This window comes from Urtica dioica, chromosome 12 (genome assembly GCF_054948205.1).
Source record: "Urtica dioica subsp. dioica isolate 48M chromosome 12, U.dioica_male_clone48M_v1_H2, whole genome shotgun sequence".
Taxonomy (NCBI): Eukaryota; Viridiplantae; Streptophyta; class Magnoliopsida; order Rosales; family Urticaceae; genus Urtica; species Urtica dioica.
The window spans coordinates 18,392,345-18,409,323 of NC_142767.1; the positions used below are offsets into that span (position 1 = coordinate 18,392,345).

Below are 16,979 nucleotides of genomic sequence, written 5' to 3' on the forward strand. Positions count from 1 at the left end.
AGAGAACGAGGCTGCTTCCCAACTGAGCTAGCCTCTCTTGTTTGAAGGCAAGCAACTTCTAACATGTTTAGATTTCTTATTATAAAAATAAACCTACTCTCATTAGTGGTTAGTTGAGAGTAGAGTTTTTGGTGACTGAATTACCATAATATGAATGCAAATATTAAAAAAAAAAACAGATTAAATTTGATTGTTTTTATTCCGTTAATTAGGAAAAAATTAATTATGATTACGTATGAAATTCAAAAGAGTGAGTCAATCTCAATTAATTGAAACTGATAAAATTTTCTATTAAACCAACCAAATTTTACTTTATTAGTGTTTTTAACCGTAGTACTGTTTTTATTTTATTATATTTTTTGATGAATTATTTTCTTATATATATATATAAGAGCATTGGTGTTCATCATCATATTGACATAGGTGAGAGTGAGACTATCCACCTAACATAGAGCGTTGATGAACAATATATATATATATATATATATATATATATATATATATATATATTTTTAAATACTAGCAAATTGTTGCATTGTTTTATTTATAACAGAAAATAGACGTCATATGAAAACTAGGTTATTATATAAGACTATTTATAAGTAAAATAAATAAGCATAAAATTGATATTGTTTAGTAAAAATTCACAACCCACATCCGTTGATGGAGAGACATTTATCTAGTAATAAGGGTTGGTTCAATTGACAGTGCACATTCATCTAAATGGAGAGACAAGTTCGAGTAGACGCAAAAAGAAAACTTGATAAAAATGAATAAATTTCTAATCCAAAGTTAATCATGTCAAATTGGTATATTTTATTTAATTGAAGTTAGAATTCATTTACGTTAAACTTAACATTTGGGGTTACAATACAAAACGTGTGTTCGTTATTTAAATAAATAAAATAATAGTGTGAGTAATTTAAATAAAGTTTGTAACGTACACACATTGATAAAGGTGAAATAAGACTTTTGTTAACTTCCATTGTTTTATATAGAATTTCAAGTGCATAACATGTGTGTCCTTATTTAGGGTAAAATGAAAAATTCATGCCAGAAAAATCACAATATCAACTATATCCAGGTTTCAAAAAAAAAAAAAAAACACATGGATCATATACATTTGAGATATCGTCTACAAATTAAATTATATTGGTTAGTTTTCGCACATAAACTGGCTGATTTGCCGTAAAACGAAATTCATACACTTTAGATTGTGTAAAAGAAAGGTAGAAGTTAGGAAAAAGAACTACATGCTAAGTTTTTTTCAATGATAAAAAAACCACTAATGCCAAAGAAAATAATAATAATAATAATAATAATAGTTATGATAAGAAGATGAATAAGAATTTCACTGGCCACTTAACTTTACAATGTATATAAACGTACTATAAGAGAGTAATGGTTCACAACTTCACATTTCACATCTAACTTTATAAGTGCTTTAATCCCATGCTAATATTTCATTTTCTTAATTGCACAAGGATATGACTAAAACACTAAAAAAAAACAATTATACAACACAAATTTGGGTTAGATAAAATAAAAAATCAATTTTGTGCATATACTAATAAAATAACAAAAGGCACATTAAGATTCAAGTTCTCATAGAACTTTTTCAAGATATTTGATGAAGAAATTCAAGTTATCACAATTTGTTGATGATGAAGAAAAATAATTTACTAGTATAAATAAAAATCTAACCATAGTCATATAAAGAGATAGTTGAAGGCAGCTACTTTATCTCTAATCCAAACAATAATAGTCTATACACAACGATCAAATAAACTATGGAAAACAAAACAAAATTGAAAAACTAAAATTAAATGTCGACACCACTATGACAACGGCAATCCAGAGAGGGTGAAAGACAAAGATATAAATCTCCGCAGGTATGAGGACTCGACGACCAAGAGAGATCAGTTGTGTCGGTAGCTCCGTCTACGCCCAAATATTGGCATACTCCAAACCATCATATCAATTTCCAACATCTGTCGATCGAGCAAAATCTTTATGCTACCATTCATATGTCAAGCGTTGTTGCCCGATCTTCGAATGGAGAAGAACTCGGTATACACTAGACCGTAATTGCCTATATAGACCTACACTTAACTCCAATCTCAGTATGACTGAAGGTTTCAAATTATGTCATTTTTAATGTTGTTTCGAACTTTCTGATTTTTTTTTAAATTTGACCTGCTGATGAAAAATAGTACGAAAAAATTGTGAAAACAAAAATTGTCGATAATTTTTTTTTTTTTTTTTTTTATGGATAATCGCACGGAACAATGTTGTATAATATATTAAAAGTATATACATATTGTATACAAATTTATAAGCAACTAAGTGACTAAAATTTTTTGATTTGCTATATACATAATATCTATAGATTTAATATGTATTATGTATTTTTTTTAATAAGTATAAGGCTTGGGTATCAAGAAAGACTTCTCACGTAATAATTTTTTTAATAAGACGGATATCAATAAAAACTTCTCAATAGATAATATTATTATTTCATGATTCTTTTTATACCCTTTTTATATTATTTTTATGTAATACAGGTGGTACAGCATGTGTAAACATGGATTAGGTGTCCCATGTTCGATTCCCACAGTAGAGAGAGAGAGAGAGAGAGAGAGATTATTTCTTATTAATTATAATATATAATATTAAAATTCGGATTAAAAGCTAACGAAAACAATATCAGTTTTGTCCTCACCGGGAAGCTTATAAGGCGTTTTCAAAATTTCAACAAAATATTGAATGCAAATCAATATGATGTTACGCGTGCATTTGGATTTATAGAACCAATCAACAATTTGGAAAAGGACGAACCACACATTAACACATACCGTGGACGCATAAGCTTCACTTAGGTTTCACTCATCGATTGCTTTAAAGGCATCACATGAAAATAAATACTTGTTAGTAGTAGCATGATCCTAGATTCATCTCTTTTTTTTTAGAAAATCTATATATTTATCTTAAAGTAAAAAAAGAGGGAAAAAACAAACTTTAGGTAATTTAAGAATTCATATAAAAATGATTAAAAGATCTGATCTGGCAGCATTTCAATTTGGGACTTTAATATACGGTTCAATTTGGTTTAGCTAACTCTAAATCATGAGTAACTTATGTTTGGGAAATAAAGTAAATGGTCAAACCAAAGTTTAAAATAGCGAAGAACATATTTCGATATTCTGTCGATATATCAAAAAAAATAAAAAATAAAAACTTGGTAAAAAAAAATTTATAATTCAATAAATATCAATATATTGTGAGTATTTTTTTTAACAAAAATAAATTGCACTTTTACCATGATCGTTGACTATATTTAAAATTAGGGTTCATTACGTATATAACCATATTTACACTTTCACATTGTTATATAGCTAAACTTTCGTAAATATTATGTAAATGATCATGTCCACGTATTTACATATGTAAATTGACGTAAATACGACACCTTTTTATTTCAATAAAAGAGCAAACCATGAGTCTCTCTCTCTCTCTCTCTCTCTCTCTATATATATATATATATATAGATATCTCTCTCTGGGTTTCAGGGACAACAAGGAATCCATGCAGATCTCGACAATTGGAGGCCACCACATCGGAACACCACCGAAAGAAGGCGCCAGCAACACGAGACCGCCCTGGGTGGATGACCCAGATGTGAGTATCGCTAAACCACATGAGGAATGCCCATCGTTGCACGGATCGGAGAAACTTGAAAACTCGGTGGTCGCCGAGCGAACGTGCTCGAAGAAGGAATGGGAGCGTGGCAGTCGGACCTGAGCGTGAGGGACGGCCCAAAAGCAGAGCTCGCCGACGGCATCAGATTTGGAAGGAATCGAGTTTCGTGGCGCGTGAGGCCGCCAGAGGAGGGCTCCGCCAGCCAAAATTCATTCTACATTTAGCTTTTTAAAAAAAAAAAATTGGGGCAGCTAGTCCAATAGTCAATTTTTCTTTTAAAAAATAGCTAAATTTTCGTTTTATTACAAAAAATAGTTCACCAAACCTGCAATAAATTAATTAACTGAATTGCTCTTTTAGTTAATTAGTTTACTGCAGGCTTGGTGATTTTTTTTTTAATAAAATGAAATTTTAGCTATAATATTAAAAAGAATTAGAGAATTGGATAGTTGCAACTTGCAACAAATTATTGTTAAATTTTTTTATTTTGACACTTACTCCTTTGTAAATTTAGTTCCTGGCTCCACCCTGTTGCTCTGAAATATATTTAATCTCTTACCATTGCTATGAATTATTGTGAAATGATGATCGGAGACATAACATGTTCTCTTCGTCTGAAGAAATCGAGATTGCCTTTTGGCTTGTCAACTAGTTGTTAGGGGAATTGATATTTATTGATTAAGTTGGCTCTTATCAAGTATGTTTTGTTGGCTGATTAGTTTTTCTTGTTTGTACTTTGCCTTTGTCTTAGCTCTTACTCTTTGTTTGTTGGTTTTTGACGGTTTGTAATATTAACTATTAAGTGAACTGATTATTTAAGTCTATGAAAGATAAAGTTGGAAAATGATACAAATAGGAAGTAATGTGCAACGTGGTTCACAATAATTGATGAACATTTTCATTTGGCAAGACTAAAGAGCATATCATATGTACATGTATGATCTTATCTTCGTTACAGAAATCTTCTCTTATTAAAGCGAGAAAGGGAAAGGAAAAAAAAAAAGGGTCTCGAAGCTGTGATAGACCGAGGAATTCATGACATCCAAGAATTCTTCCATAGACTTTTATGTGTTTGAAAATTCTGTAAATTGGATGGTTTTAATTAGACAAAATTAGAATGTACGCTTGAATATGTGGATTATAGCATTCTTAAAGAGAGAGAGAGAGGGCTGAAAGTGTGAAAGAGTCTTTTTTTTTTTGTCAAATTTTGATTACCAAAAAATGTCCAAAATCAACACCTTCATATACCTATTTAAAGCCAAAATATATACTCAAAATGAACTAAGATTGCATCTCAATTAAATTATATATATACAACATATGACTTAAAATATCGTGAAGATCATTTGCAATCCCAAATGATCAACTTGTCCACAAATTAGTTCAAATACACCTCTTCTCTAAATTAGCTAAATGCATCCCTTCATTCCTGTACGATAATACAATTAAATCCATATCAAATTAAGTAACTATAATTTGAAAATTTATTGAAATTAACACTAATTTATTATACAGGTAATGATAAAATGGCTGGATGACTATAAAATAAACATCAATACAATGATGTAAGTCATTGGTTTGTTTTCAATGATAAATAGATGTCACTTGAATATTGATCCATATTAGTTTTAGTTATATCAGTTTATAGAATATTTGTCGATAATTGGTGTCTCGGTAAATTCTGATCAATAAAATCAAGGGCAGTGTAGCAAAATAGCAAAAATGAAACTATGAAATTTGGATCTAGCCTATGTTTGACAATTTTTAGGGATATAGCCAAATGGCTTATGTTGCAATAATTAAGGTCTGATTTGCCCTTATTTATTAACAAATTCGTCACTTTCTCTCTCTTATTTTTTTCAAATAATTTTTTTTGCATCAAAACTTCAAAAATTCATATATTTCTCATACGAACTCGAAATTGAGTGATTCTAAATCCTACGGATTCGTGACACCAAGATCTTCAAAAATAGATCCATTGTGTTTGATGAAAAATCATTTTTAATACCATGGATGTAGAAAAATCATGTCACTACCTTAAATATGGAAATAATTGAAATTTATCAAAAAAAAATGGAAATGTAAATATAATACATTAAACATAATTTTTCATCAAACACAATGAGTCTATTTTTGAAGATCTCAACGCCATGAATTTGTAGGATCTGAAATCACTCAATTTCGAGTTCGTATGAGAAAGATACGAATTTTTGAAGTTTTGATGAAAAAAAAAATATATTTGAAAAAAAAATATGAGAGAGAAAGTGACGAATTTGTTAATAAATAAGGGTAAATCAGACCTTAATTATTGCCACATAAACCATTTGGCTATATCCCTAAAAATTGTCAAATATAGACTAGATCAAAAATCACATGTTTGAAATGACCTAGTTACTTACAAATCTCTAAAATCAATATCGATACTCCAAAAAGTTATGAGATAATAATCGATAACGAATATCTCAATAAAATTATCGTTTCGGTACCTATAGCATATGAGAATTTAAATTTCACATGAATTTTTTTTATTTTTTTATTGATTTTTATTTTTTTGAAGAGACTAGTGAAGATTACCCACGACCCTCTCTTAGTGTGGAATTATTAACGGACCAAGCTAAGTACCACTACGAAAAAACTAAAAATAAAAAACATTAGCAATTGGGCCTCTTCATAAGAACCGGCCAACTGATGAACCCAGTGTTCCAAACCACACCATACAAAACCCTACCATATCGGGATTTGCCTAATTGATCCTTCGTCCTTTTTGGTTTTTGTCTCCTTTCGGGTTGAACCGAACCAACCCGACCATGAAGGTCCTCATTTAGAAATTTCCTAACTACAATAATGTAAAGATGACAAAACCACATTCTCACAAAATAAATAAATAAATAAAAGAAAGAAAAAAAAAAACGAGCTTGTTGGTTAGAACGTTACATAAAGTCAATCGTCGGAGCTATAATCGGTACTAGAGTCCGGAAGCAGAGGAACCGCTGCGCAGCAAAAAGAGTCCTTGTCTTTCAAAAGGAGGCAGCTTCCATCGAAGTTCCATTTGAGGTCGGCAATGTTGAACTGCGGGAGCGGGTTGCTCACGCAGTAAGCCCCCGATGGGGTCCACATGTACAGGTGGCAGCTCCCCGTGCAGATGACGAGGCGCGTGCAAGTCGGGTCCCACGCGGCCGCTCGGATCGGCTCTTTCTGCAACAGAATCGCCGCCAGCTCGAGATGTCTTATGTCCCATATCCACATGACACTTGGCATGCTGTCGTTCCGGGTGCATATATATTGGCTGTCCTTGCTCCACGACAACATACCTGTGCGTGTGTTCGTGTATATATTATTTTGGATATCCAGAGATGTGGAAGAATGAGAGGGAATAAAAAATAAGGCTTACCGATTCCTTGTTTGGGGTTGGGCTTATCTACAGGAGGCTTCTGGAAAGGAAGATTGATCGGGACTTCGGTAACCTCGTACCTGACTCTGAAGGGTCCTTCTGAATTATCTGCTTCGAGATAAGTAAACGTGAATCAGTCGCTAAGTTAAACATAAAAAAAAATCTAGGACTGTTTCAAATGGTGTTACCACTATTGCCTTGCATGAAGTCATCCGTCAAGCATAACTCTGACATGTCCAATGGCAGCGGTTCATCTACTTCCTGGAAATAAAAGCGAGCATGAAATTACCGTTTTTTTTTTCTTCTTCTTATTTTGTTTGAAAAACTTGCACTCTCGTAGCTATTTAAAGTGACAGAAATCACTCGCCTTGAACACAGCAGTACAGCAAGGACCACGGACATTTGACAGATGCATGAATTCGGCAAAGGTCTTCCAGGTGAGATGATTCAGAACTCGCAACATCTGGTCATAACTACCCACTGCGAGAAACTGGCCACAAGGCGACCACGAAACACTTTTAACCCCTAATCCACTCTCATACGCTTGATACTTATGGAGACACCTTCCATCTGGAGAGTATATGAGGACCTAAAAAATCAAGGAATTCAAAAACCAAATACGAGATTTAAAACAGATACGTAAGTAAGGCCAATATTAAAACACGGTCACCTTATAGTCGAGAGGGGAGTCCCAAATCACAATCGAACTATCATCTGGAGACCATTCAATATCCGCTAAATCCAGCGTGTCAACGGCGAAAACCCCCATTATCTCCCACGTATGACAAGATATCAGGTTGATGTAGTCCTTACAATCGCGTCTGGTGCAAACTGCGGCGTATTTTCCGTCCCGGGTGAAAGAGACGCCCTTCGAAGCATGCTTTGGCCATTGCACGTGCACACAAGCAGTGTTTAGAAGCGACCAAACTGTCAAACGCAGTTGGAAATCTGAGGTGGTAAGTATGTGACGGCTGTCTGGGCTCCACCTGGCATGAGCAATACCGGCAGGACCTTCGTCAATCTTACATGTCCATTCGGGTTGGGTCAAAGACCATGCCTGTATCATTGGTTTTTTGTATAGACCACAAAGGATGTATTCGGAATCAAGTGCCCATTCAATATAGCTAATCTTGTCCAAGCATGAAAACAGCTGCAAAACCTGCATGGGAGGATATAGGGCATGTTCACCTTCCAACAGTCATAACTCTATTTCTCCAAGCAATTGCAAAAAAAAAAAAAAAAAAAAAAAGTTTATTAAAATTTCTACAAGGGTTATCAATTTTTATAATCACTCGAGCTAGCAAACTTTCTAAAGACAGCGAGGATTTCCAGAAAATACAACTTACTTCGCAAAGCAAAGATGTTTCAAAGATTAATCGCATTGACATATATGCAAATGGACACCAATCACCACTTGCAAATATGATTAATTACTTCAGATTTCCAAAGAAAATTCAGTCAAGTGAGAAGAACTTTATAGCTCTAGCATATAAGCTTAAGAACTGTTCACCTGACACCAAATATAACCATTCTCATATCAACGGAAATAAAAACTTACAACCCTTAAGATCCTAAGTCCCATTTTCCAAGTCAACTGCACTGACCAGTCGATTTTGTCACCTAAATCCATCAACTAATGGCAAATTATATTTTATCTTCCATTAGACCATAGATTCAACTTGCTCATAACAACAGAGTAAGCTTCTCAAACTAAGTGACTCTTCACTGCTATGGGCTATTTAGCACACTCAACAAATGTTGCATTCGAAATTCGTAGTGAAACGTATATGTATTCATTGCAGATTGTGAATTATTTCGTATTTCCATCTACTGGCTTAATAACTGGGACTTCAAGATCCCCAACAGCATAAAGTAATACATTGCAAATCAAAATGAAAAACAAGTGTTTACTTAGAAGCCCAAAACGATAGTCATTCACTTTATCACCTGAATCATTATGAGAAAGTCCAACCAGGATTTTTATAAGATTAACCCACGTATGATGCTATTCAGTATATGGACGAAAATCTTTATCTAGAAACTGGCCAATGTCAGTCAAGGCTAAATACTAAAATCAAGTCAAACCAAAATTTCAATTTACTGTAGCTTTCTAAAGATATCCAAAATAGATCGTTGGCTAAATTTAATGGAAATCAACTGTGGGGTCAGTATAATATTCTTGTAAAAAAACTGCTCATAACTAGTGTTAAAAAGGCACGTTTGAGCAACAAAAAATTCTAAAAATTATTAAACTGGTAAGTATAGCAGAAACTAAACTTTGACGGCAATTTATTGAAAGATTTGGTAAAATTCCATTTGACCAAACAAAGATCTTAAATTCAAAAGAGAAACACCACCAAACTTCAGCTACTTAGCTTCGATGACAAAGAATTTGAAAGCTCTACCTACAAAACCTAGACTGTATTCAAGCTTTTTTCTTACAGAGCAGCAATGAAGCAGAGATCAATAACACCACAAAGCTAAACGTTTAAAAAACAGCAACAAGGGAGACGCCATTGTAAATTTGTATTTTCCTAACCTAAACCATCACAAAGCTTCATTTTTATACCTAGCAATCAAGTGGAGTACACACAATTAAAATTATCCCCGTTTTCTTCACAACACACAATCAGAGCCACACTCTAAAGCTCAAATTTGATAGAAAGAAAAAAGAATACAAAGACTATATAGTTGAATTCGTTCGAGACTAAACCGCTTTATAAAAAAGAGAAGTCTAGGGATCAAAACCTTGAAGGACACGGTGTCGCGAATCACCAGGCGGTAATCGACGGCGACGGCGATGTAGCGCGAATTCGGAGAGAAACAGCACGGACCGCTCTGCTTGTACGCATCAGTGAACTCCATTTCTCGATCTCTCTCTCTCTCTCTCTCTCTCTCTCTCAAAAAGAAGAAGAAGAAGAAGAGCAACTACCGAGGCATTGAAGTGCTACACCGCTGAAGCGAGATCTGCGACCATGGGAGTCATTACAAAGAGAGTCGAGAGACCATTGTTAGGACTCTGAAAAAGAAGTGTGTTACTGTGAGAGAGACGGTTTAGATTGTGTTGTTTGAAATTAAAGTTTTCAAAGGACATTTCATGTTTGGTTCTCCTCAAAAAAACTGTTTTTGAGTTGAAAAAATTGAAAACATGTTTGGTTTAAGTTTTTGGAAAAAATTTTCAAAAATTTTTGAAGTTGTTTTGGAAAAAAGTAAAGAAAACTGAAAACAAATAAAAGGTGTTTTTGAAAAAAAAATTCTTCTCTTCTCTCCTCTTTCTCCTCATCTCTCTTTTTATTCTTTCAAAAACAAAAATGAAAACTATACCAAACACTTTTTTCAGTTTTTTCACTTTCTCAAAAACAAAAATGAATACTGTACCAAACAGCTTTTTGAAAACAACTACAAAACAGTTTTTCAGTACAACTATAAAAATTAGAAAACAGAAAACAAAAATTTTTTGAGTTAACTACCAAACACAACCCAAAGACTTTTTCATCAACACATTTCAGATTACAATTTTTTAATTTTTATTTTGTATTTTTGAAATATACTCGGTAAGAATTAAGAAATAATTTCTCAATGAAAAGTGCATTCTCTATTTTTCATTCTATATTCAAGGAGGTAATTTTCTCCGACCAAATAAGTTCAATGTATGAATATTAGACAAAATGATAAAAGAGAAATCTCTCAAAAACTTAGATGATAGATAGTCTTTTATGATTTGTAGTTATTTAGCCAATTTTAAACTTAATTTTAAGTAATTAACAAATGTTTTATTTATTTATCAAAATTAACGTTTGAAAATATTAAAGACAAACATATAAAATATTATATGATTAATGAAGTCACATCATTAAATATGACTAAATTTTAAATATGTTTAAAATGTTGGTTATATTACAAATCTAACGTTTCAAGTGATATAATCAAATTGATATTCACACTTGACTCTACCGTGTAGATAGACAATTTTAGATAATATTTTTATTTTAAGAAATTTAATTTGTACTAGTATTATATTGTTCCAATTGAAATACATACTCTTCTATTATGAGATATATAAGTTGTACTATAAACTATAGAGTTCGAATTAAAATATCTATTTTATTGATCTATGAATTTAGAAAAATTAATCGGATTAAACCGCTTGAAACGTTGGTATTGCAATATAGTCGACGTTTCGCCTAAGTTTCTATGATAGTAAAAAAAATGATGACGTTACTTAATCATTTATTTAGCAAATTACTAAATTATCTTCTACTAAAAATTGGCTAGCATCAACATGTACCCAACGTTTTGATCAGCCAAAAAATGCATTCAATACACGTGGCTACTGTTTCCTTTAAAAAAAGATTTCATTGGCATTCAAAGATACGTAATACAACCAACGTAATACAGTCAACATTTAATATTCGTTATTTTCCATAATATTTTGGCTTTCGTAATTTGTAGTTACGTCTAATAGAAATATTATAATATTCGTTATGATACGGAAAGTTTTTTTAATTTTCAATTACTTTCTATTATAATATAAACGTGTATATCCCTAGTTCTTTTTTCTTTTGTATATTTTTATTAATTTATGTTTTTTTTTGTTCTGTCGGTAATTGATTTCGGTTTATGTTTATATACTCTAGGCTCAACTTTTGTAATCATTTTATTAATTTATGTTTATTTTGATGTATTGCAGACACTTTTACTACAATTGTGATTGATGACAACCGATATTTTAACGTTTATTTGTTTCTTATATCATATTCATTAATTATTTTCCTTTTAAATATTCAAATTTGAATCCAAGCGTGTATTAAGCCTGATGACGTTATTGACTTTATTATTAGTATGACTCAAACGTTGTCTACTATTTTATTTTCACTATTTTAAATCACTTAATGATATATTCGATATTTCATAGTCGTAAATTTCAATGAATGACTGAATTAAAAAATTACCAAATGAGGGCTAAATCTTAAAAATCACGTTTCAAAATGGCTACATCGCTAATTTGTCTATGAATTTATCCTACTAAATTAATTCACTATTTATGATAAATGTAAAACTAGCTAAACATGACCGTATTTATGTATATATATATATGTGTGTGATCTAACTCATGAAAGCTAGATAATAAATTGGGAAAATAACACATTTATACCATGTGTTTTAGTGAAATATCGAGTTTAACCCTCGATTTTAAAAAATGTCGAGTTCATACACTCTGTTTAACTAAAATGACGAAATTATACCCTCTGTTTAACTAAAATGACGAAATTATACCCTGAAGTGAATAACATCGTCACAAATCTCCATTTCATTGATATTAACTCTTATATAAGAAAAACCAAATCAAATATAAATCAGTGCCCTAACTTCCAAATTCTCAATTTTGAAATAAAAATAGCCTTAATTAAATTGAAATTAAATAATAAAACTCATACCTCCTAAGAAATGACTTCATTCCGTGTTCGAATTGTAACTCTAAATCCTGGATTCTCTGTTCGAATATGCGATTTTGATGACTATCAACTATCGATGTTTACCCATTTGCCTATTTCTGTGTTATTCACGATTAAGAGACTGTTGTTTATTTTTTAGTTTTTAAATAAATTACATATATGGCGCGAATGAATAAAGATAATTGGTGTTTATATATAAATATTATAGTCAGCGTCAATGAAAAGTCAATAAAAAGAATATTCGTGACACTGTTGTCTATTTCATGGTATAATTTCGTCATTTTAGTTAAACAGATGGTATAATTTCGTAATTTTAGTTAAACAGATGGTATGAACTCGACATTTTTGAAAACCGATGATTAAACTCGACATTTCACTAAAACACAGGGTATAAATGTTTTATTTTCCCTAATAAATTTGATACACCAGACCAAATAAGTTCAAACTTGTTAATACATTAATATTGCTTTTTCAATACTTGGACCAACGTTTTTGTATCCGACTCCACCAACTTGATATTCAGTTTGACATCCAAAGTCCAGCAGAATGAGACGTAAAGCAATAGCCACTATTTCCTTCTCATTAAATATTAAAAGTGCGTATTGCTCCAAACATGTCACAAATCTCGGATAAATAGTGCATTGAAATCATGTATGTGAAAATTATCGTCACCAACTTATAATAATTCGATTTTAAGAAATATCAACGAATTAGAGAATGATCCCATTTACAAATGGAATTCTTTATTCAGCCAGCAACAGTGGCATATTTTACAAACAATTTGTCGAATTCCATTGAAATTTGTTAAAAATCATCGGAATCCGACGAAAATAATCAAGAGTCAACAACAACTCATTACGTAGATTCTAGCAAAGAAAAAAAAAACTCATAATGTATTATGTGTTTCTATTATATTTTTATGGACTATGATATTCAATGTGTTATTAACATGTGTAAAAAAATGTTAAAAATAGAAAGAACAAATATAATTTTTTTGTGTGATTACTGGATTAAAAAAAAAATTGTGATTATTGGATTTTTAGAAGTGAATATAGTCATTAAGATACAAAATTAAATTGATAAATGAAATTGGGATTAAAATAAAATAATAAAAGTTATAAAGTTAAGAGTATTTTGTTTAAGAATAAATCAAAGATTAGTTTTGTAATAACAAGGTCTTTAAAGCAATTTAATGTGTTAACGAGGCTAATTAGTCAAATTTATCTATGAATTTTACCAAGCTCTTCATTTTAGCATCTTAGAATAGAGAGGTTAACAATTCCATTAAATGAAGATTCTACAAAGATAAACTGAGTGTGCTTGGTTAGGGTTAATATTAATCACATTCTCGAAAATTTTAAGATTACATTTTTTATTTGAATTAATGTTAAAAAAAGATTTCCGAAAATGTAATTACCACCACCTCATGAGAATCTTTGTTTTATACGTATATATTCTTTTATTTTTTCGTACATGCGTTACTATATGTATAAATATATTAGTATATGATATTATTTATAGAAGTATGCATGTAGACATATATATATATATATATATATATATATATATATACACACGATATATATGATATTATTAAAATATCTTTTTTTTTTTTCAGGAAAAAGAGGCTCGGAGCCATTAAATTAAAAAGTGGGCATAACACCCGCAAATACTACTTTAGATTTGCATGATCCGGAGAACAATAGAGATCTCAATCGAAAAAGATCTATCGCTAACGCTAATTACGAATAAAAGCCCAATTTGTGCATAAAAACACAGTAAGAATAGAGCATAATTTCAGCTCTTTCTAAGTAACCCTTAATGGATGGTGGAGAGATCCAACCAACATCGATCCATTGATCGTGACAAAGACATGTTTTTAGGTTGTCTAGGCAAAAGTCTAACAACATTTTTCCGTTCCAAACGGGAAGGTGGACGACGGCCACCCGACTCCAATACAAAACAGAACACAATAGTACCAATTTAACTTCCTAACAAGTAAATATTATTAAAATATAGTATGTCATAATATATATGTAGATACAAACTATACTTATATTATATATATATTATACTTATATAAATTTATGATAAATAAATATTTATTTTAATTATATTTATTTTAAACATAAAAAATAAATTAAAAAATAATTATGCTTTTAGGGAAATTGACTCATCTACTACCAAAACAATAACTTTTTCCAATTTCCCACCAAAATCATAATTTGGCCAAAAATGCCATTAACTCATTTGTACAACTACCATTTTACCCTCAACTACATTTTTTCTTACAATCTCAAACCAACCCACATCAACTCGTTTTAATGAGCAAATATTTAAGTCTGGAACATTTTCTCTTCCTCTCTTTCTCTCTGTCGCTTTCTCCTGTAAATCTCGTCCAAGGTCGGTCACCCATGAAACCCCCACTCAAGCATTGAAACCCTCTGCTTCTAAAAACCAACACCCAAGCGTTGAAACCCTCACCCAAGCTATGTAATTGTGGCTCTGAAATCCTCGTCCAAGTTCAACCCCGCACAACGTCCTCGCTCAAGTTCCGACTCCAGATCCTCGCTGAAACTAAAGCTCAAGGTTCGTTTTTTCTTCATTTTAAAAAAAAAATGTAGTTTAAAAAGTTTTATGTCATTTTTATAGATTGTTTAAAGAGATTTAAATGTTCTGTTTGGTCTGGGTATGTTCACCGGGTTTTTTGAAATCGTCAACGAAGTTCATTAATTGTTGACTTTAGATGTCAACAATGGACGTCAACTATTGACATCTGAAGTCAGCAACTGATGAGAGAAATTGACGTCTAAACTCTACAGAGTTCATCAATTGTTGACATTAGATGTCAACAATGGACGTCAACTGTTGACATTTGAAATCAACAAATAATGAACGTTGTTGACTCTAATATTGTAAAAAAAAACGCATAAATGTAAAAAAAAAACACTCCCTTGAATCTCCGGCAACAAGCTCTGACGACTTCGAACCCCGAAAGAGAAAATGTTCTAAAAATGAGGTGCATTTTGATGCCAAGCAAAGTTGATTTTTTGTGATTGTAGATGTGATTTTTGATTTTTGGTTACTAAAATTGCAGTCAATGGATGCACAACTCACGAAGTTCCAAATGAGTCAGGCTGAGTACATATGGTACTTGGATACTTTTTCTAGTAGTGAGCCTAGATCGCGTCTGATCATCGGTGTCGAAAGTGTTATGAAAGAAGTCTTCGGAGACGATTGAGAGACTAAGTTGAACGAAAAATGGAGATTTTATAGAAGTCGTGCCCATGGGGACACGACTGTTTATGCTGAAAAGCCAGAGAGAGGAACTACTCTTCTATAGGAGGATGATGATTAAGAAGAAATGACCCTTAACTTGAATGCCTGAAACTTCTTAATATTTATATATAAATTTGTGTATTGGTTTTTGTATGACTTGAATGCCTGAAACTTCTTAATATTTATTTTTGTGTATGATTTGAAAGCCTGAAACTGCTTATTATGTCTATTTACACTATGTTTTATATATCTGTAATGTTATGAATTGAATGCCTAAGTGAAGAACTAAATTTAAATTCATCAATTATATGTCAACAATTGATGTCAACTGTTGACATTTGATGGCAATTGTTGACGACAATTATTGACATCTAATGTCAACAATTGACGTCAACTATTGACATCGATAATTGTTGACATCTAATGTCAACAGTTGACGTCAATTGTTGACATCAATGTTAACAATAGACGGGTTTTATTGACATCAATCGACAAAAAAAGCAAATGGACATCAATGTCATCATGTTTAACACAACAAAGGAGTACTTAATCTATTACATGAACAAACCAAATGAAGAAGAAGTCATAAATAAGTACTTAAATATTACTTTAACCAACTAAATAAAAAGTTTCATAATCATCATCCATCTCCATGTCCGATCCCATTTGGTCGCTATTTTCACCGCCCCGTGTCGGTATAGGTCGATCGCGAACTTCTGTAAGTTTTTCTGCTGTGGCATGTTGGCGTAGGTTTCGACTTTGAACCGCGCTGAACTGGTGTCTTCAATACCCAGGGCCAAGAGTGTTTCAGAGCCTTGTAGCCGCCATCACTACGTACAACAAAGCATAGGCAGAGTATTTGTTGACTTTAGATGTCAACAATTTCCATCCATTGTTGACATTGATGTCAACAAAGTTCATTATTTGTTGACTTCAGATGTCAACAGTTGACGTCCATTGTTGACATCTAAAGTCAACAATTGATGAACTTCGTTGACGATTTCAGAAAACCTGGTGAACATACCCAGACCAAACAGAACATTTAAATCTCTTTAAACAATCTATAAAAATGACAAAACTTTTTAAACCACAATTTTTTTAAAAAATGAAGAAACAACGAACCTTGAGCTTTAGTTTCAGCGAAGATCTGGGGT

The 16,979-nt window shown here is 31.8% G+C and overlaps 1 protein-coding gene across 2 annotated transcripts; it reads right to left on the reverse strand.

Annotated features, from left to right (window-relative positions):
- Positions 1-6,331: 6,331 nt before the first annotated feature.
- On the reverse strand, positions 6,332-10,160 carry LOC149379856 (Transducin/WD40 repeat-like superfamily protein). Of its 2 annotated transcripts, none has more exons than XM_089604226.1 (6): positions 9,839-10,160; positions 7,761-8,249; positions 7,458-7,679; positions 7,288-7,351; positions 7,091-7,198; positions 6,332-7,010 (listed from the first exon to the last, which is right to left on the reverse strand). In XM_089604226.1, exons 1-6 carry the CDS (start codon positions 9,953-9,955, stop codon positions 6,640-6,642), a joined length of 1,371 nt encoding a protein of 456 aa, XP_089460352.1. In that variant the 5' UTR covers positions 9,956-10,160; the 3' UTR covers positions 6,332-6,639. The 2 variants fall into 2 exon arrangements, with proteins under 2 accessions (XP_089460352.1, XP_089460350.1); XM_089604224.1 differs by having other exon boundaries at positions 7,279-7,351.
- Positions 10,161-16,979: the final 6,819 nt, after the last annotated feature.

Bases quoted from the DNA above. Each gene is read 5' to 3' on its own strand.
- LOC149379856 (XM_089604224.1), bottom strand. From the start codon at position 9,955: ATGGAGTTCACTGATGCGTACAAGCAGAGCGGTCCGTGCTGTTTCTCT. The intron at 8,250-9,838 runs GTTTTGATCCCT...CCTCCCATGCAG, and splicing joins GCGACACCGTGTCCTTCAAG to GTTTTGCAGCTGTTTTCATG. The intron at 7,199-7,278 runs GTAACACCATTT...ATCTCGAAGCAG, and splicing joins CTTCATGCAAGGCAATAGTG to ATAATTCAGAAGGACCCTTC.